This window comes from Zeugodacus cucurbitae, chromosome 4 (assembly GCF_028554725.1).
Source record: "Zeugodacus cucurbitae isolate PBARC_wt_2022May chromosome 4, idZeuCucr1.2, whole genome shotgun sequence".
In the NCBI taxonomy this organism is placed as follows: Eukaryota; Metazoa; Arthropoda; class Insecta; order Diptera; family Tephritidae; genus Zeugodacus; species Zeugodacus cucurbitae.
In genome coordinates this window covers 70990280-71017787 of record NC_071669.1, presented here as the reverse complement: position 1 = coordinate 71017787, position 27508 = coordinate 70990280, and the positions used below count along the sequence as shown (strand labels likewise).

General features: G+C 33.6%; 5 protein-coding genes across 10 annotated transcripts; 4 read left to right on the top strand and 1 right to left on the bottom strand.

The window, feature by feature from the left end:
* The first annotated feature begins 223 nt into the window (after positions 1-223).
* On the top strand, positions 224-4796 carry Nedd4_1 (E3 ubiquitin-protein ligase Nedd-4). Of its 5 annotated transcripts, XM_011184654.3 has the most exons (15): positions 226-737; positions 1007-1089; positions 1228-1309; positions 1375-1413; positions 1488-1657; positions 1969-2110; positions 2169-2296; positions 2455-2557; positions 2624-2864; positions 2953-3077; positions 3147-3288; positions 3345-3501; positions 3634-3927; positions 4013-4411; positions 4478-4796. In XM_011184654.3, the coding sequence occupies exons 1-15, from the start codon at positions 693-695 to the stop codon at positions 4578-4580; spliced, it is 2253 nt and encodes a 750-aa protein (XP_011182956.1). In that variant the 5' UTR covers positions 226-692; the 3' UTR covers positions 4581-4796. The 5 variants fall into 5 exon arrangements, with proteins under 5 accessions (XP_011182946.1, XP_028897781.1, XP_011182938.1 ...); XM_011184644.3 differs by having other exon boundaries at positions 224-737; positions 1488-1648; positions 1972-2110; positions 2455-2864; XM_029041948.2 differs by having other exon boundaries at positions 224-737; positions 1488-1648; positions 2455-2864.
* A 713-nt stretch (positions 4797-5509) lies between these two features.
* LOC105212624 (enhancer of mRNA-decapping protein 3) lies at positions 5510-8313 on the top strand. The gene is made up of 7 exons (XM_011184725.3): positions 5510-5864; positions 5927-6199; positions 6269-6909; positions 6975-7197; positions 7272-7423; positions 7497-7581; positions 7647-8313. Exons 1-7 carry the CDS (start codon positions 5701-5703, stop codon positions 7870-7872), a joined length of 1764 nt encoding a protein of 587 aa, XP_011183027.1. The 5' UTR covers positions 5510-5700; the 3' UTR covers positions 7873-8313.
* On the bottom strand, positions 8292-16381 carry Mdr65 (multidrug resistance protein homolog 65). The gene is made up of 12 exons (XM_011184710.3): positions 16242-16381; positions 14220-14549; positions 13413-13658; positions 13136-13307; positions 12651-12965; positions 12082-12538; positions 11866-11966; positions 11382-11763; positions 10551-11241; positions 10048-10344; positions 9214-9580; positions 8292-9029 (listed from the first exon to the last, which is right to left on the bottom strand). Exons 2-12 carry the CDS (start codon positions 14522-14524, stop codon positions 8472-8474), a joined length of 3891 nt encoding a protein of 1296 aa, XP_011183012.1. The 5' UTR covers positions 14525-14549; positions 16242-16381; the 3' UTR covers positions 8292-8471.
* Positions 16382-17264: 883 nt separating this feature from the next.
* On the top strand, positions 17265-20311 carry LOC105212610 (transmembrane 9 superfamily member 3). Of its 2 annotated transcripts, XM_011184696.3 has the most exons (9): positions 17265-17376; positions 17577-17673; positions 17731-17926; positions 17980-18341; positions 18420-18551; positions 18620-18786; positions 19015-19449; positions 19526-19756; positions 19874-20311. In XM_011184696.3, the coding sequence occupies exons 2-9, from the start codon at positions 17590-17592 to the stop codon at positions 20016-20018; spliced, it is 1752 nt and encodes a 583-aa protein (XP_011182998.1). In that variant the 5' UTR covers positions 17265-17376; positions 17577-17589; the 3' UTR covers positions 20019-20311. The 2 variants fall into 2 exon arrangements, with proteins under 2 accessions (XP_011182998.1, XP_011182989.1); XM_011184687.3 differs by having other exon boundaries at positions 17314-17673.
* Positions 20312-20764: 453 nt separating this feature from the next.
* Positions 20765-27408, top strand: LOC105212606 (serine-rich adhesin for platelets). The gene is made up of 4 exons (XM_011184672.3): positions 20765-21425; positions 21505-21952; positions 22009-25551; positions 25628-27408. Exons 1-4 carry the CDS (start codon positions 21065-21067, stop codon positions 26871-26873), a joined length of 5598 nt encoding a protein of 1865 aa, XP_011182974.2. The 5' UTR covers positions 20765-21064; the 3' UTR covers positions 26874-27408.
* The last annotated feature ends 100 nt before the right edge of the window (positions 27409-27508 follow it).

Here is a 27508-nt window from a genome sequence, read left to right as displayed (position 1 = left end):
TGCTTCGAGATGTTTAATGTAATATTTCACATAATGATGAAATATATTAATGAAATCTGCTGTTTTTTTAATCAGATTACTATGTTAAATACCCGTTTGTATGTTTTGTTTTTCAAGTTGTAACAATGGGCTTATTTCAAAAATCCTCTATATTGAATGCAGTGTAAAAAGTGGCTACACCTGTGAAATGCATAATTGGCAGGTTGTTCAAGAAAGTGAAGTTTACTAAAGTGTTGTTGTGTGGGTACGCCTCGGTAGTTTGTCAGATGATAATTTGCACAACCAAAGTAATAAATGAGCAATGTTTAATTAATTTTGGGCGTAAATTTTGCAACGTGTTTGTTATAAATCAATTAGCCCATCAGTCCAAGTGCTTTGCTTAAGTTCCAGATATCTAGAATAAAAGTGTATATGTATATTTTTGAGCGAATATGAAGTGTATTTTGGCTTTATCAAAAAAAAATTACAGTGGCCAATTAATTATTGAAAATCTAGTAAACATATTAGTATGAAACCTAAAACAAATGCAAAGTACGGTTTTAATTAAATTACAAATTTGTGTAGCTTATTAGTTAGTAAAAGTTATCGCTTTGGTTGTCTGGAGAGTGTATACGAAGAACTTAAATAATCTATAATTGACTGGTGTTTGCATTGTGTTGTAAAAAATATTATAGATTAATTTTATTTTTAATATGGCTGAAGCGGCAGCAAATGAGCAAATTCATGGTTATCATGATGTAAGTTGAAATAAAAGTCTTTTTGCTAAATAATTAACATTTTACCAGTTGCTCAAAGTTTTCAGACAATTTGTTTTATCAACCAAATCTTCGATTCTTGTGAAAATTGCGATTCATTCACAATAGTTAATACAGAACCACTTATTAATCCACTCCTACTACCCCATTATTTGCTTTCAACAAGTGAATAGGAAAAATATAATTCGACATTTTGCTTTATTTATTTTTGTATGGACTAAAATATTTTTTTCTTTTTGTTGGTTTTTTAGAACGACTCGAGTGATACATGCCATTTACGTATTATAATCATTAATGGAAAATCCCTAGCAAAAAAGGATATATTTGGGGCGAGGTAAGGATTGTCAACTACCTCCATATATTTGTTCCCACATTTGCTATTCAATTGAAAGCGCACGGAACTCATTGAATCTATATTTTAATGATAATTATGTTATTTAAAATATTTTTAAAGAAGTATATTTTCTTATAGTGACCCATACGTAAGGATTGATTTAAATACAATTAATGGTGATATAAATATAGATTCCGTTTTAACTAAGACCAAAAAGAAGGTACGACTTAATAAATGTTATATATGTATAGTATATATTGTTTATAACTACCCATTTAATTTTAGACACTCAATCCTACTTGGAATGAAGAATTCGTATTCAGGGTAAGGGAATTTTTCAATCAACAACACTCTCCTTAAGAATCGTGCTAATTCACAATACCGTAATCCTTTTCCAGGTCAAACCTTCCGAGCACAAATTAGTGTTTCAAGTATTCGACGAAAATCGTTTAACCCGAGATGATTTTCTGGGCATGGTTGAACTAACGCTCAACAACTTACCTACAGAGCAAGAAGATGCCACTATAAGCCCACAAAGCTATTCACTAAGACCGAGAAGGTCAGTAGGGTATGTTAAATTCATTTTTACACAATTATATTTTATTCGTGTTGTTTTGGGTTGGAGAAAAATTTCTGAATTATTTATGTGTATATTTGTTTATAATTTGAAAACAATTTAACTTTATTTGTTTATATTGTTATGTATGATTTCATTGAATATTGTTTGCTTTTACACATTCTTGTTTTAAATCCTATAATTATATTTAAGTTTTTAATTGTTAAAAATTTGGTTTCCCAGTGTTCATCGAGAAATCTTATTTTAATGAAATTACATGTATATATGTACAATATGCTTTAATATGTCGATTAATATTCAAGTAGCGCAAAGTCACGGATAAAAGGCACACTAGAGATATATCATGCATTTATACATGAATCGGGGGAGACCAGTGAAAGTGACACCGTTGACGGTGAGTGGGAACATATGGAAAATGTCTCACGGATGAGCGGAACACAAACGGTATGCGTATGCTGCTAATTTTTCTGTATTTCTATTTAATGTTTACTTTGTAATTTAGGGCCAATTCCCGTCCAGTGTTAACCATGAACCATTACCATCGGGTTGGGAAGAAAGGCAAGACGCAAATGGAAGAACTTATTACGTTAATCATACTGCACGTACGACCCAATGGGAACGCCCATTAGTGTGAGTATTTTAATAAATCAAATAAATCTTTAAATTTCATTTAATTGAGCTTTGTCTTTTCAATAATTATGTGCACTTATTCAAATTAAATTTGCTTCTCGATCAAATATTACAAACTGTATTTTCTAATTAATATATCTAATGCTCTTTAACATTAGCTCAGCAACTAACAACAGCAATGTGAACGTTGAAGCAGCAGCTTCTGACTTTCAACGACGTTTCCATATTAGTGTGGATGAATCTGACTCTGGCCGACCTCCAGTAAGTGCTGATAAATTAATATTAATGTATTGTGTTAGTTATCTGAATTTCGCTTCCTTTATGCAGGTCACCCCTAGATCGGATGAAGACGCATTGCCACCAAATTGGTCCATGCAGGTGGCACCGAATGGTAGAACTTTCTTTATAGATCATGCGGCGCGGCGTACAACCTGGATAGATCCAAGAAATGGTCGTGCCAGCCCAATGCCCAATCAAATACGAAGAGTTGAGGACGATTTGGGTCCTTTGCCCGAAGGTTGGGAAGAACGAGTTCATACAGATGGACGAGTATTTTACATCGATCATAGTAAGTATCGAACTACTAATTGCTATTTTTTTATTTATTAAACTACAAGTTAATATGAGTGTTGCAATTAAATAAAATTATTTCGCAGATACTCGCACCACCCAGTGGGAAGATCCTCGATTATCTAATCCAAATATTGCTGGCCAAGCTGTACCATATTCCAGAGATTACAAGCAAAAATATGAGTATTTCAAAAGTCATATTCGAAAACCTGTAAGTCTACATTGTTAACAGCCAATCGTATTGAATTTTTTAACAAATTATCATCGACTCATTTTGTAGACAAATGTTCCGAATAAATTCGAAATTCGTATTCGCCGCTCCTCAATTTTAGAGGATTCATATAGAATTATAAACTCGGTGACCAAAACAGATTTATTGAAAACTAAACTGTGGGTGGAGTTCGAGGGTGAAACTGGGTTGGGTAAGTTGATTATTTTTTCTTTCGAAGTACTAAAACACAAAACCCGTATTTTTTAGATTATGGAGGTCTTGCAAGAGAGTGGTTCTATTTATTATCAAAGGAAATGTTCAACCCATATTACGGACTCTTTGAATATTCAGCTATGGATAATTATACCCTACAAATTAATAATGGCAGTGGTTTGTGCAATGAGGAGCATTTAAGTTATTTCAAGTTAGTAAATATTAGTATATTTGGCAAATATTTAAAAATTGTTTTTTTGTTTTGGTGTATATTGCTTAACAGAAAGAAAGGCTAAGGAATTCCGTGTTAATTATATTTTAAATTTAACTTAATATCTTTCAGGTTCATTGGTCGTATTGCCGGTATGGCTGTTTACCATGGAAAACTTTTAGATGCATTTTTCATACGTCCATTTTATAAAATGATGTTACAAAAGCCAATTGATTTAAAAGATATGGAATCAGTTGATACCGAGTATTATAATTCTTTGATGTGGATAAAGGAGAACGACCCACGGCAGTTGGAATTGACATTTTCTTTAGACGAAGACACGTTTGGTCAAAAGAGCCAACACGAGCTAAAGCCCGGAGGCTCTAATATCGAGGTTACAGACGAGAATAAGGACGAATATATCAAGTGAGAAGCTATAAAGTTGAATATGATCAATATTCAGTATATTATTTATTAAATATATATATTTTATTTCAATTGTATCTTCCAGGCTTGTTATTGAATGGCGTTTCGTTGCACGTGTTAAAGAACAGATGTCATCTTTTCTGGATGGGTTTGGCTCAATAATTCCATTAAATTTAATTAAGATATTTGACGAGCACGAGTTGGAACTATTAATGTGTGGCATACAAAACATTGATGTGAAAGATTGGCGAGAAAATACACTCTATAAGGGAGATTATCACCAGAACCATATAATTATACAATGGTTTTGGCGTGCTGTGCTCTCATTTTCAAATGAGATGCGTTCGCGTTTATTACAATTTGTTACTGGTACTTCACGCGTTCCCATGAATGGCTTTAAAGAGTTGTACGGTTCGAATGGCCCACAAATGTTCACCATTGAAAAGTGGGGCACTCCTAATAACTATCCTCGAGCACATACCTGGTATTTACACTCAACACACTAGCTTATAAACAATTCTAAATATAATCTCACATATGTTTCTTTCAGTTTCAATCGTTTGGATTTACCTCCTTATGAAGGCTATGTCCAATTAAAAGATAAACTAGTAAAAGCTATTGAGGGCAGTCAAGGCTTTGCTGGAGTCGATTAATATCTCTGGTAGTTGTAAATTTCCCAATAGCAACGAAAAATCCGCCATATAAGATAAAGCGCGGTGTCGAGGCCTTTTACGCTGACTTGTGTACTTATTTTTCTGTTTATTACTATATAATAATTTTACGAACTTCCTGTTATAAAAATATAAATACCAAATTATATCATACAATTTTTGTTTCAAATACAGAATCACTAAGCTGGTGAATATGAATCGAACTTGTTTATATTAACTTCCATTTGAGTAAGTAACTCGTATCAACAAAAATATTTACATATATACATACATGTTTATGTAAATGTGTGGGTCAATTAGGAAAACATTTTTCATTGCAATTACAAGTGGTAATTTAATACATTTTAATCTTCTTATCTGTCATTTATTTATTCAAAACAGGTCGCTCTCTCTTTTTATATCACTTAAGATGAGTAGCACGTGCTCTTTATTTAGGTGTAAATGGGTATTTAGGTATGTATCCGATGATTTGAGTATCGATTAAAATATTAATCGATGTTTATAATAATAAAATAATTTGCTGTACATTTCCACTCAAAATGTTGTTTTAAAATTATATTTTCATTTGTAGCATTCTCTAAAAGGAATCTTTGAAAACAAATACATATATCAAAGAAATTCAGTTAATTTACAGACTGTTTTCATATAAAACAATAAATCGATATAAAACACAATTTCCGATATCCTAATAATCAATTTATGTTATAATATGGTGATCATACATTTCGTAAGCATTCAGTAAGGACAATATTTATTTTATTGCTTTTAATTCATTCATTAAAAATTGCCAACCAGTTTTTCATAGTTTCGTATATAAAATTAAAATAATAATGCAATTTCTGATTATTTGAAATTCCATTAGTCGTGTACAAATATCGATATTTTTACGCATCTCTAATATTGACTGCATAGTGGTTGGCTAATTTGCAGGCGCGTACTTAAATAAATTTTTACTTTTGAGATCAAAAACCCCTGCAATATTGAGAACTTTATAACAATTATTATTTACTATTGTAAACATAAGTGAAAATATATATACATATAATTCACATATAAAACATATACGTAACATTTATATTTACAAATCATCAACTTCGAAGACATGGGAGATGGTTGGCTGGGCAAAGCGGTTTCTATAGAGTGCGACGCAAATTTAGGTATATTTCAAGGGGTTATTAAAAGTATATCTGAAATCGAAATAACTATTGTACGAGCTTTTCGAAATGGTATACCATTAAAAAAGCAAGATGCTGAAGTGACTTTACGGTATGTTTACTTATTTTCTCCCATTTATTGTAAGCATATTTTACGAAGTTTTGAAATTGCAGATCGTCAGATATTATTAATATTTCCTTATTACCAACATTCAATGGACAACATACTATCACGACCACTGATTTGAAAAAACCTACTTCTGTTAAACTGCCAAATTTCGCTAATGCTGGTAAAATCGCACTGGCATTACCTCAAAGAAACGATGTATTTGAAAGAGATCAGGCTTCCTCATTACCAAATAGCACTTTCCCGAAAGTTGAGTCTGTTATTAGTGAACTCTCAAAAAGTGTATCAAAGGTGAAAGTTGACCCTTCAAAATATAGAAGGTAAGCGAAATGTTAACAATTTACTATTAATATTCAAGTTATATCCTATATATATATATATATATATAGTGTACAAAGTCTGGAAAGTAAGGTATTTGATAATGGAAAAGTGCCTTGCAACTCCAGTGTTAAAGAGTTCTTCGGAAACTTGGTGCCGCCAAAGGTCGAGGCTCGTTTGGGAAGCTCACAATTTCCATCCTCTTCAAATGCTGTGAAAGTTTATGAAGCTGATAACTTTGTTACGGGGAATTTGATGGGGGAAGAAGTGCCCTCAAGTTCCAAGCCGATAGATATAAAATCAAAGAAAAACCCAACCGGAGCGACTGGGTTTCCAAGTGCACCCGATATTCCAGGTAGCGGAAACGGAAATAGTAAAATGCGATACGCTAACAGCGGCCCAAATAACAATGGTAGCAATCGTAAACAAAGAAAACAAGTTCGAAAGGATAACATGAAACATAGTCAAACGTTTGGCACGTCCGTCGATGATCCGTTGATACATGAGGATTTTGATTTTGAGGGAAATTTGGCACTCTTTAACAAACAAGCCATTTGGGATATAATTGAATCGGAGCAAAAGCCCGACTTGGTGCGCCAAACGTCATTATCAATGCAAAAATACCGCCATGATGAGAACATATTGACCAGTGAGCCTGTAAGACTGCGACAAATTGAGAATATTTTCGATGGATCCTCGGATTTTGTTACCGGTGAAGAGTTCACTAGAATAATATTGCGAGATATGTTTCATGTTAATAAAATTAATATGTTTTAGATGAAGGACTAATCATACCAACTATCCCATCATTTGTTCGTGCAAAAATTGAAAGTTTGGCTGAAAAAGAAGGGCTTTCTCTGCCAAGACAATTGGACATACTTGCAAGAGGAGTAACTGATCTCGCCATATTAATATTAGGAGGCGCTAGAAGACTTACACCAACCAACTACCACCAATGGCCAATAGTTGTAATAATATGTACAAAATCAAGTAATTTAAGGTAACTAACATTTGTTTCAAAGCACAATGTATTCTTACATAGATGCATCATTATTTTTTTTTTTCATTTTTAAGAAATAGTGATATTGGTGCTGCAACGGGACGTCAAATGGCGTCGCACGGTTTAAAAGTGTTACTTTATATGGAGGAGGAGAATACAAATAATAAAAGCAGGGAAATTAGTCTCTTCAAGGCTACGGATAATGTTATTGTTTACTCCGTCGACGGTAGGTGCTATAATGGTTTATATTTCTGTAGATTATGTGACATTGTTAGCAAAAATGTTGCTTTTTATTCTAGAATTGCCCACGCCGGACCTTGTAATCTTATCAACGGATTCAAATATTTTAACTAGCAAAGTAAGGAAATGGTTGAGTGAAAATAGGTGAGCAACTAGAAATTTCAGTTCATTCAAGTTATTTTTCATTAATTACAACTTTATTTTTGCAGAGCATCTGTACTGGCAGTAGACCCTCCACCAGATGGGATTAATGATGTTTGCATAAAATATGCTATCTTACCGATTTTGCCTTTAAATGGCATTTCATCAAATAACTACGGAAAATTATATTTATGTAATTTAGGCATACCAGATAAATTTTATCGTGATGCCGGGATTAAGTACAAAAGTCCCTTCGGCCACAAATTTGTGATACCAATACACTCAAAGGATTGAGGAGATATTATGAAACGAAATGTTCAAATCAATTTTTACGCATGAGAACAAATTTTAATATAAGAAAGGATATTCCATAGCCCAGCTGAAGAAGAAAAAACGCCTACGACTGCATCAAATGATTATTTTAACTACTATTAAAAGCTGGATTGTTACTTAAATCGTTGGCAACTTGATATATTGTCTCATTGCTTGTAATCGTCGTCTTGTGGGCGCAAAGAAATTTTTTTTGTATCTTCCAAAATTGTGAATTTAAAATGTTAATTTAGTATTAAATTTACAGTACTTGACCATCAGAAATTAATTAAGTAAGCAATAGCCAAGCTTTTACATTTTAAATATATGCAACAGTTAGCGATCTGTATGTTTCTTTCAAAATTGTTAAATTTCCATGCAACTGTCAAATAAAATTGTCCAAATTGTCAAAATTAGCAAATCATATTTTTTTGTTTTATTTTGTTGTTACATACATATGTAAAAGTAAACTATTTTTGTAGCACCAAAATACGTGTATTACAATTTGTATCTTTATACTTACTAAACATAAAAGCATTACATAGATCCTACGCACAATATCGCCCAATTTAATACACTAATACTTATTTTTCATGGCTCTGCATTTTGTGAAGCTTCGAATAGATTCCATTGAGTGCAATTAGTTGCTGATGGTTGCCAATTTCTACGATTTTTCCGTTTTTCAAAACACAAATTACATCAGCATTTTGAACAGTTGATAGGCGATGTGCTATAACTATACAGGTGCGTCCGGTACATGCCACATCTAGAGCCTGTTGCACTAGTTGTTCGCTCTGTAAGTCTAAAGCAGACGTTGCTTCATCTAAAAGCAAGATTTTGGGGTTACGCACTAAAGCGCGAGCTATTGCAATGCGTTGCTTTTGACCTCCTGATAGTTGAGTACCCCGCGCACCCAGACGAGTGTCATATCCATTTGGTAGAGACACAATGAACGAATGTGCATTTGCGCACTTCGCGGCAGATATTATCTCATCCATTGTCACTTTGCGCGAGTTATCACCATATCCGATGTTTTCAGCAATTGTGCGCTCAAAGAGAGACGGTTCCTGTGAGACGAGCCCCAACATTTTTCTCAAAACCTCTATTGATACATCTTTGTGAATGTCGTTGTCGTTCAATTTCTGCAATAATATATTCAAATCAAATCTCATAGAGCACTCGATAAACGAATACCGTCCAATTAAAAAATATATACATATGTACATACTATATTGATATAGCATAATAATTTTTGTAAATAAGGTTACTTCCAAAATATTAAAACTAATTAAAATAATAATTATGTGTTAACAGCATTACACTTACAATAGTGCCACTATCTGGATCATATAAACGCATTAACAATTGTATACACGTAGATTTTCCACAACCGGAACGTCCAACCAGAGCCACAGTCTTTCCCTTTTGCACTTCCAAATTTAGACCGTTCAAAATTTTCACATTCGAACGTGTTGGATATTTAAATTCAATATTAGAAAATCGTACGCCTTCGAACAATTTCGGCACCTTCTCTGTAGTCGTGTTCTCTCTTCCTGGAGGAGATACAATTTTAGGTGTACGATCTAAAATTTGGAATAGTCGATGTGCCGCTACTAAAGCTGCAGTAAAGGCCGGAGCGAAGGCTAATGACTGAGCCAACATCATGGATCCATATAAAAGTGTTTCCGAAACTCTGCAAATTGTAATTATATACTCAAATAAATGCATACATATTTTCGCCTAAATACAAACTCATTTATAAGTTGAAATTGTGATAATTAACAGGCAGTTAGTAACATCCGTGATTTGCTTTTATTTAAAATGTTTATTAACTTTATAAGATTACGAACTAAATCTGAACTAGACTTATGACCTAGTGTGAGTAATATCGGTTATTTATTTGTGTGTATATCTATTTATAAGTTAAATTATTGTTGTTAAAATAAATACAGTTGAACACATATACACTATATATCATATCAAATTGTATTTATAAATATTCCATTATATTTTATAATGATTAATAAATCCTTAAACAATAATATTAGCATTAAATTCTTACCAGTAGGAACATTTGCATATAATACACTTGTAAATATATACATAACAATCATGCGGGCTTTTAGCATATATGTATGTACATGCTATACATTAACATACTTGATTATATCCTGGAATGGAACCTTTCCTTCAGACACTAGAACCCCTCCATAGCATAAGGCTGCTGCATATGCAAAAAATACAAAGGCTTGCCCTGATGCATTGATCAACCCACGATATTTTAATTTTTGTCCGATCATTGACCTAACTTTGTCAATTTCCAAATTATAACGTTCGATAGTCTGAGCTTCGCGCCGCAAACCCGCGATTGTGCGAATATTCGAGATGGCTTCTGTTGCAATGCGGGACGCTTCTTCCAATGCTGTTTTTTCGTGTATCAGAGAAGCACTCATGAATCTAAAATAAGTACGAAAGAACCAGTTCTCAGTTCTATTATAGAAGATATAAAAAGATATTATCTATATATTTCGAGTCTGGAATAAGTTGCACAAAATAACTCAATTTATTCCCATTTATATAGTATTTAATTTGGTTTGCTTAAAAAGTGAAAGAACTGAATTTACAACGTTCAGCTACTTGACTATGTGTCCTAATTTACTTACTTCGATTCAAATATGATGGATCCGACTATAACGGGGCAAGCGCAAACACACACCAAAGCCAGTTTCCATGAATAATAAAGTGACAACGTTAATGCTATAACGAAATTGGAAAACGCTTGCAGTAAACCGCTTAGCGGGTAGCCAATGGCGCCTTGTACACCAGAGGCATCCCCAGTTAATCTCGCCGAAAGTGAGCCCACCGAATTTGTCTCTTGGTCGAACCAAGCCGCTTCTTGTCGCATTATTGCCAAAAATGTCATTGAACGCATTCTTGTTGTCAACCAGACACCCGCATAATTGAATAAATATGTTTGTAGAAAACAACCAATGCCAGTTAAAACGCCTAATATTAAGCAGTAAATTGATAGAATCGAAGTGCGATGCAAAGCAACTTCCTCATCAGGTTGTGCTAAAGCGGCGTAAAATTCTCCAAAGATGACTGAAAATGCCGGATAAGTGAAGCCAAAGGCAATTGCGCATACGGCACCAAATAGAAGCATACACCATTCCGGGCGTGCAATCTTCAAAATGCGTCTAAATGTTACAAAGAAATTTCCTCCGGAAGCATCATCTTCTGGTATGTTCTCCTTATGATTTGCATGCAACACTGGGTGCTCATATGAAATGTGATTTTTATCCAAATTTATTAAATCAGTTTCAAAAGACTTCTCGAATGAGTTCAGATTAATTTCTGGAAAAGATGGTAAGAATTTTCTTAAAATTAAAAAAAAATATATATTATAAATCATATGGATGAAATATAAGAATGCATTTAAGGCAAATAACGATAAATAAATAAATATGACTGCTTTGTAAAATACTGGTACTTACTCTTCTCTTCCATTGCATTGTCTTCAGTAACTTCCGCTACATTAATATCACCTGCGCGTACCATATTGTAATACATTCCCTTTAATGCTATGAGATCTTCGTGTGAACCCTCTTCGAATACTTTGCCTTCATGCAAGAATACTATTTTATCCGCTCCGCGTATAGCTGATAAACGATGAGATACAACAATGGTTGTACGACCTTTGCTAACCAAGTCTAATGCTTGTTGGATATCTTTTTCCGAATGATAATCTAAGGCAGATGTTGCTTCGTCCAACAATAATATTTTTGGATCCTGTATAAGAGCTCGGGCAATAGCTATACGCTGCTTTTGTCCACCGGAAAGTTGAGATCCCTTTTCACCAATAACAGTGAGGTAACTCTAAATAATCATGGAATTTAAATAAATATTGTTGATAAATTAAATATTTAAATAAATGGCAAAAATAATATTTTGAATATAAATAACTGATTTAGTATTCACCTCAGGCAAACTGCATATAAAATCATGTACCCCCGCTGCTTTGGCTGAAGCCTCTATCTCTCGTTGAGTAGCGTTTGCTTTTCCATAACTAATATTTTCCGCTATAAGAAGCGAATAAGTATATATTTTTATATCACTTGTTTATACAGATATGCCATATATGATATATGTACATATGTATATCGAAATTTGTATCCTTAAATATAGTTAATTTACCTATAGTCCCTTGAAATAGTACTGGCTCTTGACCAACCACCGCCATATTAGATCTCAACCAATGGATATTGTATTTTCTAATGTCCAAACCATCTAAAGTGACTGAACCAAAAATTGGATCATAGAAGCGTTGCAAAAGTTGAATACAGGTAGATTTTCCGCAACCGGAGGATCCAACGAGAGCTACAGTCTGACCTCCGTTAACTTTGAAATTCAGCCCACGATGTACTATAACATCAGGGCGAGATGGATAACGAAAGAATAAATCTTTAAATTCAATCTCTCCTCGCAATCCATAGTTAAGTAGTTTGCCATCGCTGGATAATGGGTCTATTTTTGATTTCGTATCGATGACTTTGAAAATATTCGTAGCTGAACCGCGTGCTGTAGAAAAGGATTCTAAAAATGGTGCAGTTCTCGCAATATTGTCAGCCCCAACGATAATCCCGAAAAATGCCTGGAATTTTAAAAAGTCATTCAAAATCATTATATGTCTACAAATGTATATGTACAAGTATTTGATCGAGAATTGTTTACATGTTCTTTTGTTTTATATTTAAAGTACTTACTATCATCAAAATTGCTGGTGTATACTCCTTATCTTCCACATTTCTATTTTGAAGAATTAAATTAACGCCATACCAGAATGCGCCAGCGCAAGAAAGGAACAGCATTGATTTCAAAACACCGTCACTAAATCCCGAGAATGCACCCTTGCTTTGACTGGCTTTTCGAGCTGGAATCAGATAGTTGTCATAACGTTCGGATTCCTTTTTTTCTGCGCCGAATGCAACGACAGTTCGTATAGCCGTAAGCACTTCCTCCACAATGTTTCCGGCTCCGGCATACGATTCCTGTTCTCGTTTGGTTAGCTTACTTTGATACTTTTGAAGCACAATTTTATTACAGCGAATTTAGAGTGAGAATATGAGGAGATCATTTGTTAGTAAATCCCATAAATATACAAATTTTCCAAAAATTTGAATATTTTAAAACAGTACATATTTGTTATAAAATTGGTCGTTATTGTAAAAATTCTACGGATTTGGCTTACCTTCCCAACAAAATAGTTCAATATAATAACGATTGGTATATATACACTGACGGCCAATGTGAGCTTCCAACCATAACCAAACGATATGCATACTGTTATAATAAATCCAAATATGAGGTATAAGAAGTGAGCAACTTTCTCGGACATCCCGTCCCTGACCTTCTCTACGTCACTATATTACAAAAAAATGTCCTTCAGTGCATTGAATTGTGTATTATTAACAATTTTAAATTATGAAAAAGCAATAAAAATAATTTGAATTCTCCAAACTACTCACTCAATTATTTGCTGTGTAAAGTTTTGTTTAGTCGCCATATCATGCCACGCAATGTCTTGTCGAATAACGGTTTCGAATAATATTTTTCGCATGCGCGTTACTTGTCTCAAAGCCACAAAATTAAAAATGTCCACTGATAAAATACCCGATATCAACATAATTATAGATGTTAATGCCAAAAGAATGCCATACGATATTGAGTCATTGTACAACTCCGACATATTCTCCTCGTTTGTTGAATTTGTTCTGAAAATCACCTTGGTTACATTTGAATATACTATTTATATATGTATGGGATATTTTCAAAAATATATTAAGACTTTCATGTTTCTAAGCCGAACTTCGAAACGCCTACGGGCGGCAACAACCGACAAAGACGTCGAAGAAGTGATTAATATTTGGTTAGGGAATCGTCGAAGCAAAGAAGAAGCTTATAAGAAGACATCTCGTTTCGGACAAACGGGACACGGACTATAATACTTTTTTAGATGTGGACATAGATATCATACGCCTTCGTTCTTGAAAATGTTAATGTTGACATTATAACGGCCACATGTATGTATATCGCTCATGACCTGTTGATGGACGACATCAACTGGGCATATTTTGTTACGAATAATAGGCAGATATGTATAGTTATTATAACTTCGAAGTTATAGATTGAAAAGAAAAACATTCTCAGAAAAGGAGTTATTGTGTCCAAAAGGGATTACGTTGAAGATGTTATATTGATACTACGTAAAAAGTTACTGATTGTGTTTAATACATTTAGTTTCTTTAATATTTATCATTAAACAAGAAACTTACAGCATTTTACCACCACCGAAAATGGGTAGTGCATACGTTTTGGAACTGGTACCGATTGCCAATGTACGATCAACCAACATTGCGGTAAATTCACTATAAACTATGACCACGGCTGGGAGCGTAAGTGCTTTTATAATGGACATAACTAATCCAATAAATAATAGAAGATTTTCAAAAACCGTTGAGAAACGATAGAGTTTGAAAAAGCTTATGGTTCGCTTGCTTTCATGCTCCGATTCATCGGAGTATTCTTCCACAGCTGCCGATGTCCTTTCATCATAGTCGTTCTCATCCTTCCCATTCATTTTTGTGGATTTGTGTGTAGATATTCTGCAAATAAAATTTTAGTTTCTTTGATATGTCTCTTGTATTTTTTTTTGGCCATTTAATTCTAGTAGTTAACGGTCTTAACTTATATAGTTTCCAAATTGGCTAAAACTTTGAGTGTAGAGAGTAAAACTACTTTAATGAGCTATGTGTATGTTCTCTTATATTCAGTGCAACTGAATAAACAGTTTGAACAAGACCAGAGCTAGAACTACGCGAGCAGGAAGTGGTGAATCAATGCAATCAATCAAATTAACACCATAAATATATTTTGGTTCAATTTTAGCTGCTTTGAAGAGTGTTTGAATTTAATTTATTAAACAATTTTAAGGTAGAGAAATAAAAACATTTAAAGTTATGACATTTACGTTCATCATGTTGAGAAATTACCATTTTTTCAACAAAGATCCACAACCACATTTGTAATCATATATTGACTGACACAATCATTCGAAATCAATTAACTTTTGTTCTTTCTTTCACTCTAACGTTTGAGGTATTTGTATTTTTTTCGCGAGATGCGCACCGAAACTATTGAACTTTGCCACTAATTTAAATTAATTGAAGACAATGTTCAATGCATAATATTAAAACGGGTAATTCTAAAATATTTTCACAAAGCGGTTGCACATATTGGAAAGGTGAAAGACAATGGGTGCATGCATGTGCTGCCCCTAACCGTTTTCAATCAATTTATCACTCAAAATCGTACAATTATGTCATTTAATTTAATAAATATTTCAAAAATTAGTGAGTAAGAATTGCTGTACGCAAATTGACCACTCTATAATTTCTCAATGCAATTATGAATTTTTATATAATAATAATTTAATGCATTTTGGCCTTCTCAATCCAAGTTGGAAATTTTTAAAAATAATAAAACGAATTACCATGAACACTTGTTTATATGTATGTATGTATGTTGAAATTTCGTAATCTGTTAATTTATTCAGTAATTGCATTTGCTATTTTATCTTGTAATCTACAAATATGTACTGTTTCATTTCAAAACTTACCCTCGAAATGTTCTCCTAATTATTTTTTTTACTTTACTGAATAAATTGGTGTTATTAAAACACAATTATCCTAACCACAAATTTATTTTATAGAAACTAACTATTTTCACACCTTTCTAATAAGAAAACTTTTCAGTTTACTTCGGAACGGTTGTAAATATAGAATATAGAAAACATAGTTTTTTAAATTTATTTAATTCTCCTTTGCTACAGTATTCGATTGGAAGTAGTTTATGTTCGAATTTTTGTAAATATTAAAACTTTAATTGCATTTTCTCAACAAGATATTTTACTAATATTAATTTAATTTTAATATAAATTTCAATTAACATTCATTTAAAAATTAGTTTCTCAGTCGATGGTATATATTTTTTATATATATTCAAAGTACAAAGTTTGAAACATTTAGTGATAATATATAGATAAATAAAAAATCTTTAAATACTAATTTTTAAGGATCCGAGCACTATTCATGTTCTAAAAATTCTATTTTTCTGTTATTGTTAGAATGTTTCACAGGATAACAAAATAGCTATTAATATTCTATTATTTATTTTCTATGTATATTTTAAATTTATATAGCATGTATGACCACACATATTACACAGATTTGAATAAAAATCCTTTGTATCTTCGTTGAAATTTTGTTTAAAGAATCACATTTGTTATTGTTTCTTACCTAGGTACTCTTAATATCAAAGAACTGGGCCAAGCGACTACTTCTCACAAACTGATCACTTATTGTGAGTAAAGAAATTGCCTAAGCGTCTTTTCGTTCGTTAATGGTGTTAGATTGCCTCAATCAATTCATAGTTTTAGTTACTCTCGCATACTGTAGCTTTAAACAATAAAGCAAAATTAATTAGCGTGCTAAAGACAATTAACTAAATTAAAAAAGGATTTTGTTATCATATGTACATAAGTCTTTGCTATTATCTTTCTCCGTTTTTTGTTGTGCTGCATCTTCCTCTTCAATTATAAAGTTAAAAAAATTTATATAAATTGGGGTCTATTATTTTAAGTTTGATGAAAATACCGTTAGGTTGGGGTTAAACATTGGAATTATTGGATCTGCTTGTCTTCTATCATAGGTTTATAGTTCCAGTAAGCGAAAATAAATAATCCAATTGAAATTAGCTTTTAAAAGAGTTATGTTGACGTACATCCTATATATATTTACTTTTATCTCCATGTACATATGCATGCGAAATGGCAATGATGTTATCAACAGAAATGCAAATAAAATATTTTTCTGAGTTTCTCAGAATTAAAAATCAAAAACAAAATACATCCCAAAAATATAGAGCCTTAACAGTTTTCTGATTTTCCCAACATTAAAAACCAAATATATAACCATATTCTGAATGGATTAATATGTTATGAAAGGATAATACCGTAATTTCGGTCTAATACTTTATTTAGTATGCGATAAATATATTTATAAATACTTTCGCCATCCCAAACATATGGAGCTTTAACAGTTTCCCGCTTTTCTCAGAAATAATAATCTTCTGATTAGTGCTAATTTCAAAATATTTACTTAAATATGATTTAAAAATTGTTATACATACTAAAAGCTTGAAGAATTTGGCTGCCAAATTTTAGATAAATTGGTATCAAACATGTCAGATGCAATTGTCGTAATCTCTGTTATAATATTAAGTGGTGGTAACTCTATTCGATAAAAATATGTATTCTCTGGCCGGGCGATCATTGAATTTGAGTTATCGGGTTATCGTGTTTGCATAGAATTTTCAATACGTGTATTGTCTTCGGGTTTCTCACAACCCTAAATTTGTAATACCCCACTGAAAGTAATGAAATTACATTAAAAATATTAAGTGAATAACTTGTCATTCCAGCTATATGAATGTCATAAAGTTCTAAAACTGTTATTGAAGAAAACGATTGTATATGGATACATAAGGAATCTAATATAGAAATTCGAAAACAGTGTTATGCGAATAATACAAGTGTAATTCTATTGAAAAATCTTATTAATTCTATCTTATAGCGTATAAATTAAGATGTGGCAAATACGAGCGTTCCCGTTTTGTTTGATCTTATTATTGAGCTGTTGGTGTGTGGTGGCAGATGAGCATAATCATAAGGTAAGTAAAAACTTAAAATAAAAGTTTGTTTAATTTTATGTCAATTATTTTATTCAGTACAATGACCGTGAAGAAGTCGTTTTATGGATGAATACAGTTGGTCCATATCATAACCGGCAAGAAACATATGCCTACTTCTCTTTGCCTTTCTGTAGCGGTGCTAAACAAAGCATTTCCCATTATCATGAGACGCTTAGCGAGGCGCTACAAGGAGTTGAATTGGAATTCAGTGGCTACGAAATTGATTTTAAAGGTAGGTGTTATTGAATTCATTTTGTGAACAGGATTTAATTGAAATTCTTACAGTGGACGTATCGGAAACCGTAATATGCATGATTGATTTAACAATTGATAAAGTTAAGGCCTTTACATATGCGGTTAAAAACCAATACTGGTATCAAATGTATATAGATGGTTTACCTATTTGGGGCGAGGTAGGTAAGAAGGACGATGAGGAAGAAAAGTATTATATATTCACACACAAAAGATTTGAAATTGGATACAATGGTCAACAAATTGTTGACATAACTTTACACAACGAGAAAAAAGAGTTGCTGACACCAGGAGCAAAGATTAAATTTTCTTATGAAGTCAACTGGAAACAGAGCTCAGTTGAATTCAAGAACCGTTTTGATAAATATTTGGATCCCAAATTTTTCCAACATAGAGTGAGTAGGATTTCATGTATTTATTGTTTTGTTTATATATTCTTATACTAAGAAGTACAAAACTGCTCTTTTTAACAGATTCACTGGTTCAGTATTTTTAATAGTTTTATGATGGTGATATTTTTGGTTGGTTTGGTTTCAATGATCCTCATGCGAACTTTGCGCAAAGACTTTGCGCGTTACAGCAAAGATGAAGAAATTGATGATATGGTTGGTTTAGATTAATATAGTTGTTCTTTAATTGTTGAATTCCTAATCCAAACGATTAATATACACAGGAACGTGACTTAGGAGATGAATATGGCTGGAAGCAGGTGCATGGTGATGTATTCAGAACCCCTCCACACGCATTAGTATTTTCTGCTATAATAGGAGCTGGATGTCAATTAATTTCGGTAGTGCTCGGTGTCATATTGTTTGCGATCGTGGGGGAATTGTATACAGAGTAAGTTTAATATTTAAACATAACCTATCATTCTCTATCATAAATAATACAGGATATAATTGAACAATTAAATTATTTATATTATTTTTTTTTTGCATTATTTTGGAGTTGCAAAAATTATCATTTTAAAAATAAAATAGTTCTTCTGGTTTATAAGCTTGTAATATATTTGTAATTAATTTATGCATAGTTTAAAAATAATAATTTGTTCTCTTTCATTTTTTTAAGGCGTGGATCAATGCTATCTACTGCCCTATTTGTGTACGTAGCAACGTCCCCTGTCAACGGATATTTTGGTGGATCGTTATATGCCCGTCTAGGAGGCCGAATGTGGATACGTCAAATGCTAGTGTCTGCATTTATGGTGCCAGTCTTTGTTTGCGGCACAGCTTTCTTCATCAATTTTATTGCTATTGGTTATCATGCATCGCGCGCTATACCTTTTGGAACAATGATTGCCGTTGCATGTATATGTATTTTCGTTGTTTTACCCTTTACACTAGCAGGCACAGTGGTTGGACGTAATTTAGATGGACAGCCAGATCATCCTTGTCGAGTGAACGCAGTGCCTCGTCCGATACCGGAAAAGAAGTGGTTTATGGAACCATCTATTATAATTATGCTTGGCGGAGTGTTACCATTTGGCTCAATATTTATTGAAATGTAATTGAATTTGTTTCAAAGCTATTATGTGGAAATTTTTGTTACTTTCTAAACGCAATTTTAATTTATTTTCCAGGTACTTTATTTTCACGTCATTTTGGGCTTATAAAATTTACTACGTGTATGGTTTCATGCTGTTAGTTTTCACCATATTAATGATTGTAACAGTTTGCGTTACAATTGTATGCACTTACTTCCTTTTAAACGCGGAGGATTATCGGTGGCAGTGGACAAGCTTCATGTCAGCGGCATCAACTTCAATCTATGTTTACGCATATTCGTTCTACTATTTCTTCTTTAAAACAAAGTAAGATTTATTATTACTTGTTTTTGCTACTAAAAACAAATACTGCAACTATCTTCAGTTGTACCGAAATAAGAAATACAAATTTATTTTTCGAAATACTTCTCTATTTATTTTCAGAATGTACGGTCTTTTTCAAACTGCTTTCTACTTTGGATATATGGCATTATTCAGCGGTGCTTTAGGAATTATATGTGGTACAGTTGGCTATTTGGGCACAAGCGTATTTGTCCGAAAAATCTATTCTAATGTTAAAATAGATTAGAAAGCACTTATAATATTCTCCTTGGGCCCGACAGCCTACTGTAATTATTAAAATACACTTATATTTAATACTTTGGTTCGATTTAATTTCATATTTAATTTAATTAAATGTTAATTCTATAGAACCAACTCTGGATTATTTATTGTAATTAAATGTTCAATGCATAAATCTCATCGCCACTAAAAATATAAGTTATACGTACATATATTAAGTATGACGAAAAAACAGAAATATTTGTGTATTGAGTTTTGCAGAAGAATTAATAAAATTTGTAATATTGTCTTTAGAGCCTACCAGATTAGATTAATGATTTTAAAGAACAACTTTGGATTTAGAAAAGTGGAGTAGTAGTATGACCATGTAGATAAGTTCTTCCAAAAATTTCAAACATATTTTAATTGGGTTGAGTGTTACTATTAATAAAAGTATAGTGAGTCAGTTCTATGTACATGTCTACTCCCAAAAAATATTTGTGGAAAAGTTTTAGAATTGTTTTAAAATGATTATGTATGAGTCTTAGAAGTAGAATATTTAATATGGGCTACATGTGCATCTCCTGGAGTTATCTGCAGATTTCGGAGTTATGCTCACTATGGATCTCCATATATATATGTATAAAAACAATGGAACAGAAGAAGGAAGAAATAAAATTGGCAACAAAATATTGAAATCATCACTGACAGCTATTATGCAATAGTTGTCATACAAGTTTTAAGTGCATCCCCCTAGTTACTTGTTATGAAGTCATCGCTGCAATCGATATATCGATATGGATAGCTCACCACTACAAACTTCGATTTTATCTTTGCTTATGTACAATACTTTGGATTGGAGTTTCGTTCTTTTACAAATATTTAAAAATGTGAAAAGTTTGATTTTTCAATTACGTTTTTCACTACAGTTTAACTGGTGACAGTGTTCGCGCTATAAAACATTTGCAATTTGCAATAATACATCTGAAAAGTATATAGTTATAGTGATAAGCAGGTTTTATTTGTCAATATCACCGTATTTATATTTAGTATATAAGTTGACTGAAAGAAGTCATGTCTTTAATTAGTTGTAAAGAAGATAGCGTGAAGGACAATATACTAATGGAAGAGGGTGACAGCAGTTTAGAACCTGGTGAAGTTAAAACACCTCCACATGGCTCAGAGCCAATGAAAACTATAGTGTCTGAGGAAATAAATGCCAAATGTAGTACACCCCAATATGTACCTCTCGTTAAATCAGCTTCTAAAAAAGAAACTGATAAATGTGCGGAAAAAGTGCGTGCTATACTTGAATTAGATGCAATTAAAAGGAAGGAGGAACTGGAACGCAGGAAGGAGCAAAAGACGGAATTCTTATCACTCCAAAGCAAAAATAAGAAAAAGGAGCAGAAAAAAATAAGAACTTCAAAAGAAGGTAAAGTAGTAACCTTGCGTACACACATATATTACTAATAACGAAAATATTTTTTACCATATATATTACATAAACTTAGATATCAATCTTGAGGCTTCTGTAGATTATACATGCGATAGAAATCCAGAGGATGTTACAAAAAAGCTTAAACATAAGAGAAACGGCAATGAAGAACATCTAAATACTACAAGACCTATTGCAGAGTCAATCGAAAGTGTGCGATCCGTTAGTAGTACTGTTTCAATGCCACTGTTGACACCAATGGATTTTGTTACATCTACAACTAATGTAACGTCGAATTTTAATCGCGGGTTTTCAGGAATAAATAATGCAGGCTTTCGTTCATATAACCCATTTCAAAGGAATTATCGTACTGATTTCCGCCATAGGGGGGATGATTTCCACAAACATAATCGTACACGTTTCCCCAGATATCGTTCACAATATAATCCGGGCGGTTTTAACACACCATCGGAAGAGTCTTCTCACACAGCACTTCAATCCGGTATACCATATTCCCAGCTAATGTAAGTATATAGCAAAGTATTCAAGAATATAGTCAATTTAATAATTTTGAATTTAGGTGGACCAAAACGAAACCTTCTATATCTTATGCATACAATATACATGATAGGCAATCTGATAAAAATAGTAAGAAAAGCTCTGAACAAAATGTTCCGAAAAAGAAAAAGAACAAAAAGTTAAAAGAGCAGGATGAAAGTAATAAAACTCAATCAAGCCCAAAAAGTAGCCGAAAATCAAGTAAAAGGAAGAAAATCAGAAAAATTCGAGAAACGTTACAGTTGCAACCTTTAAAAAATACCTTGATTGCAAATGAGGAAGTTTTAGCAGCGGAGGGTCTTATTAACACAAACATTTCAATAGTAAAAAAGGAAATTTCAATAGCAAACATCAAGACTCAAGACCCAATAGCGGAGAGTGGGAACAAAAGTTGTATTCAATCAGAAGCAAAAAACGAAAATAAATCATCGGGTATGACTACCAATTCGTCAAAATCACAAATTTTGGATATGTTTGCAAGTTTGACTCCACCAAAGCAAGAATCGCCGCCTATTGATGTGAAAAGCTCTTCAACGAACGTCCAGATAACAAGTAAACTTCAAGAAATGCAAGATCGAATAGGCAAACTACTTGATGATGATGAACTAAGACTTGAAGTCATACAAGCAACTAAAGAAAAGTTATTACAAAAATCTCGTGAACATATAGGAATCGATCACGCAAAAAAACTTACAACAAAAAAATGTTCGAGTCCAAACTTGCCGATTAATAGCATATCACCTAATCGTTCTATATCAGAGTACCAACTCGATAGTCTTTCAAAGAAACGCACTAAAGATAGAGAATTTGTACCTAAATCGCTTAATGAAAACATATTAAAGGAAAAATCTTCTTTCGATATATTTAGCGAAGCAAAGGAAGATGTCCGGAAGAACACCAAAGGTGGTAGAGATTCTACTCCCGACTCCTTACATTCCAGAAGTCTTAATAGTATTTCTATCAGTCTAAACTCTTCAAATTTCAAGCAAAAACCAATTGAAAATACACCATTTATAAGAAAAATATCCGAAAAACTTACAAGTTCATTAGAAGATTCTCCTTGTATGCTTTCGAAATCCGTGATATGTGCAACCAATGGTAGTCCCGATACAGATGATTATTCAGACAATTGGGAAAATGATGATGATGAAATGGATTTGAACTCAGTTTTTTCCAATATAAATCAGCAATCTCCTAAAAATGTCACAAATAGTATGGGAAGTCCTTCGTCAAGTACAGTTGATAGTGCAGAATCGGATTCCAATTCAAAAATTCAAAGTACAACTCCTAAAAATTCACCACCACCTCAACTATGCTCATCACCAAAATGCATTTTTGAACCCAAAAAAGCGCAAAAGCAAAATATAGTTTGTCAAGAAACAAGCGATATGCAACAGCTTTATAATCAATTTATAAAAAGTGTCGAGAATGCTGATATTGAAAATGCACTAAAGTCTAGTGAAAATGAGTCAATCAGTGAAATCAAAAAGGAGCAAGAGAGTGAACAATTATCGACTTCATCTACTTCTTATTCATCCTCTTCTTCCTCATCATCTGATACGTCGGCCTCATCGTCTGGATCGTCTAGTAGTACAAGTTCCAGTGATTCAGCATCGGATGATAGTAATGATACAGATATTCAAAACAATGATTCAAACGTCACAGGCAATAATGAAAATGCAACAGAAAAAGTCATTAAACGTCGTTCATCGGATGTCGAAAAAGCTACTACCACGAAAGATGATTCGAAACCAAATGTCGCCAAAGACCTTAAAAAATTGGAAAATCTGGAGGCAAACTTATTACGAATACAAATGATGCGTGCGAACTATGATTCAGCTGATGAGATTAGTGATGAATTATTGAAAATGGAGAAACTTTTCTTACACGAGAAAAATATCATATTAAATAAGTTTATGGACTCTTCAGCAAATAAATCAGTGAAGGTTGAAAAAGAAAGTCACAGTGATTTGGATACTAACATCGAACCGACGGCGGACACCACGCAATCGGCTACAATAGCGCGAGGACAGTTCGTGCAATCTTTACAAAAATTGCCAAACAAAGACGGTATACCCGAAGTCTCCAATATATTTAGCACAAATCGGGAAGTGATCAAATTGACTATATCCCCTGTAAAGTTACCTAAAACTTCTGCTATATTCGAAGCGGATAATGATTTAGAAACCGCAAAACAAGCTATAGATCCCCCTGAGAAAAATAACTTAACAGTAAAACTACCAAAGCCCGCGAAAGAAGTTGCAATAGTCAAGCCTATAATGGAAAATAAGGAATCACCATCTGCTCACCATCAAAAACGTCGTCGATCACCAATAATATCCAGCCATACTGTGCAATCAAGGTCTCGGTCACGTCGGGGACGTGTGCGCTCGCTGTCAGTGAGTCCAACTCGGAATAGTAGTGGACGTTGCATTTCGCCTCCTAGACGCAGTGGCTTTTCGAAGTCATCACGTAATCGTAATTTCGAACGCCGCAGCAGGAGTCGTAGTCCTAGTTTTAACAGACAACTTAGTCGGCGTTCCGGTGATATCAGTCCGATTCCCAGAAAACGTCGAACAGTTTTAAATATTGATGGGCGATTCCGGAAACATTCACCAAGAAGGGATTCTCGATCGCATTCTCGATCTCCATGTTCACCTCCTCATCGTCATCGGGGTGGTCGATATTCACGTTCGCCTTTGCCATTTAAACCGCCTTCACCACCCACAGACCCCAATTTATCTCCAACTGGCTCAGGTCGTAACAGTTTGTCTCCGGAGCGACGGTCAATCTCTCGTTCACCGAGTAGGAGGACTACATCACCGTCTGAAAAATCCTACGATAGTAACAGACGTCGATCTTTATCACCTAAACATCGGATTTACAAACAGCATCCGCCCCATCATAGTAGCACATCATATTACTTCAATCACTCGCCTAATAGAATATCTTTGGATGCTCGTATAAATATCGTGCTCAATGGGCCGTCTTCTGGTAACAATGAAAATACTAATAGCATCGCAGCATACGAAGATTACAGTCACTATGGTCAGTATGGACCAGCAGCTTATATGTCCTTACCAGGCGATTCAAATAGCTTTTACGCAAATCAATACGTACAGATGGCAAATTCCGGATCTACTGGTCCTCCTGTACATGCCATTCAACATACATACCCGAACTTTAGACCTGTTGGTACAGATGAATCGGAACTATTTTCATCAATACCACAACACCCTAACGTAAATACATCGAACTTTTACTACAATCGTTTTGGTACACAGCCTTTTGGATTAAACCAACCATCGCCATTGCTAAAGGAGCTACCCAAAGCGACAGTAGCAGTGCAAAAGGGAAATGTCCTCGAAATCGTTCCATGCAGTGACTTACTAACAGGTAACGTCGCGGATAATACGCAAGGGGACAATGAAAATCGAATCAGCAAAGATAGTTCCAATGAACAAGTTGTAGAAGAAAAATCCGGTTCTAACGAGGACAAAAACAAACGCAGTATTTTGAAAGCATTGGATGGTGAAACAAATTCAGTGCAGGGCGTCCTTGTAAGGTATAAATTCTAATATTAACTAATATTAATTGTACATACATTTATATACCTAAATCATTTCTATTTATTACTACAGTGTACCCAAGAAGAAACAAGTGAATTTCGAAGATGGAGTCTTTCCAAATCATAATAGTGATGAAGAAGATCGTAAAGTGATAGAAGCTAAAATACGCGTTAAAATGCGGAGATTGAAGAAGAAACATGGAATTACACCCCCGTGTCATAATTTGTTCAAAGACAAAGTTCATAAGGAAAAACAAAAAGCCAGCTCGAATAAAAAGGACCAACAACCACCTCCACCACCACTTGGTTTTCCCTCTCCGAACCTGGAGCAGCCAATTTATTTGCGGACTCATACACCAACGCCACTGTTGTACTTTCATTTTGATGGCGTTGTTCATTCAATGTATGTATCGCAAATGGAAAGACCAATACCTCCACGACTTCTTAATCCGAAGTGTTTAACATCAAGTAGTGTTGGTGTAGTTTCTCATCATGCCGATTCACAATCTCCACTTTATATGCAATCACCAATTACCGCGGTAGCACCACACTTGCATGCAAGTAAAAAGGATCCCATTGCAACATTCACCCGCCCAAATCGAAATGAAAATCTTTCACCAAAAGTAATTTGTTCGACTACAACACTGCAACAGATTGGAAGCCCTAAAATAAATTTTAAAATTTATTCGCCAATCGAAAATATGCACCATACAGAGATTAGTAATGTCACATTACCCAGTACATCACCCAATAGCACCAAGGGTAATACCATTCATACAATCTCATCTGCAGCGATAGTAAACCATTTGGTTCCAAAACGACAGGATTCTCCAAAAGACGCTGTTAGTACACGTACAAATGTTTCTATGGGATTGCTACCAGTGCCCATAACCCATCCTCCTATGTCGCAAAATATCGCAATCACATCACATACTCGTATACCAGTTATAGGCGTTCCACCAACTGTGATTCCTAAAGTGATGTCGACTACATCAGAACCATATATGCCTGGTTTTCCGCCTACAATGCTGCAAAATCCACATCATTCAATTAATCAGAATTACATGGTGTCCCCATCTATAGCTCAAACCAATAATCAACATGTGGCGATTGGGGTGCAACCATATTTTAATGCGCCCATTCATCGAATGCATCGACCTTTACCAAATTATATGGGTCAGCAGAATCAACCAAGTCCCGCCACTTCGAACTTGCCCATCTGTCACTTGGTAGACCCCGCAGACTCTACGAATCCTGATCTAGATAAATTCGCCAGCCCACAAACAATGGCAATTCCATACAATTTTAAAGGACCGTAAATAAGCTGGTATTTTACATTTTATAAATATAAGTATAGAATAGACATAGTATTTGTAAACTAGTGGGAGTAGCCGTAAATTGTTTTATTTTTTATTGAAACCAAACATGTTCTATTAATTTAATCGCCTTAAACTGAAAAATACATAGAAAATATAAATATGTTATTGACTAAGGCTCCATATATGTACATACATATATACATTTGTGTATATATTTCTAATTGTTACAGAATAACACCTACATTTGTATAATAATATATGAATACCGATTATTTTAAAACATAGCAAAAGCCTTACTGAAGTTTAATACTAAAAACATTATTCATAGCAATACATATTGAAATTAATTCATATAGACATTTTCATTCGATAAATAAATATAGTTGATCTTTCAGCAGATATGCAAACATGTTAAAAAAACATATTTATAAGAGAATCAAGTTTGATTTCTCTAAATGTTCTCCAAACTCCACCACATTGGATGAGCATGACAACCAGAGGAACCATGAATATCCTGCTGACCCATACCATACTACCGTCTAATCATTTTAACCCCATGTTGAAGCCAAGGGACACAATCAAAATTTAGAGTATCCAAACTTTTGCAGTTTTCTACGAAAATTTAATATTCATCT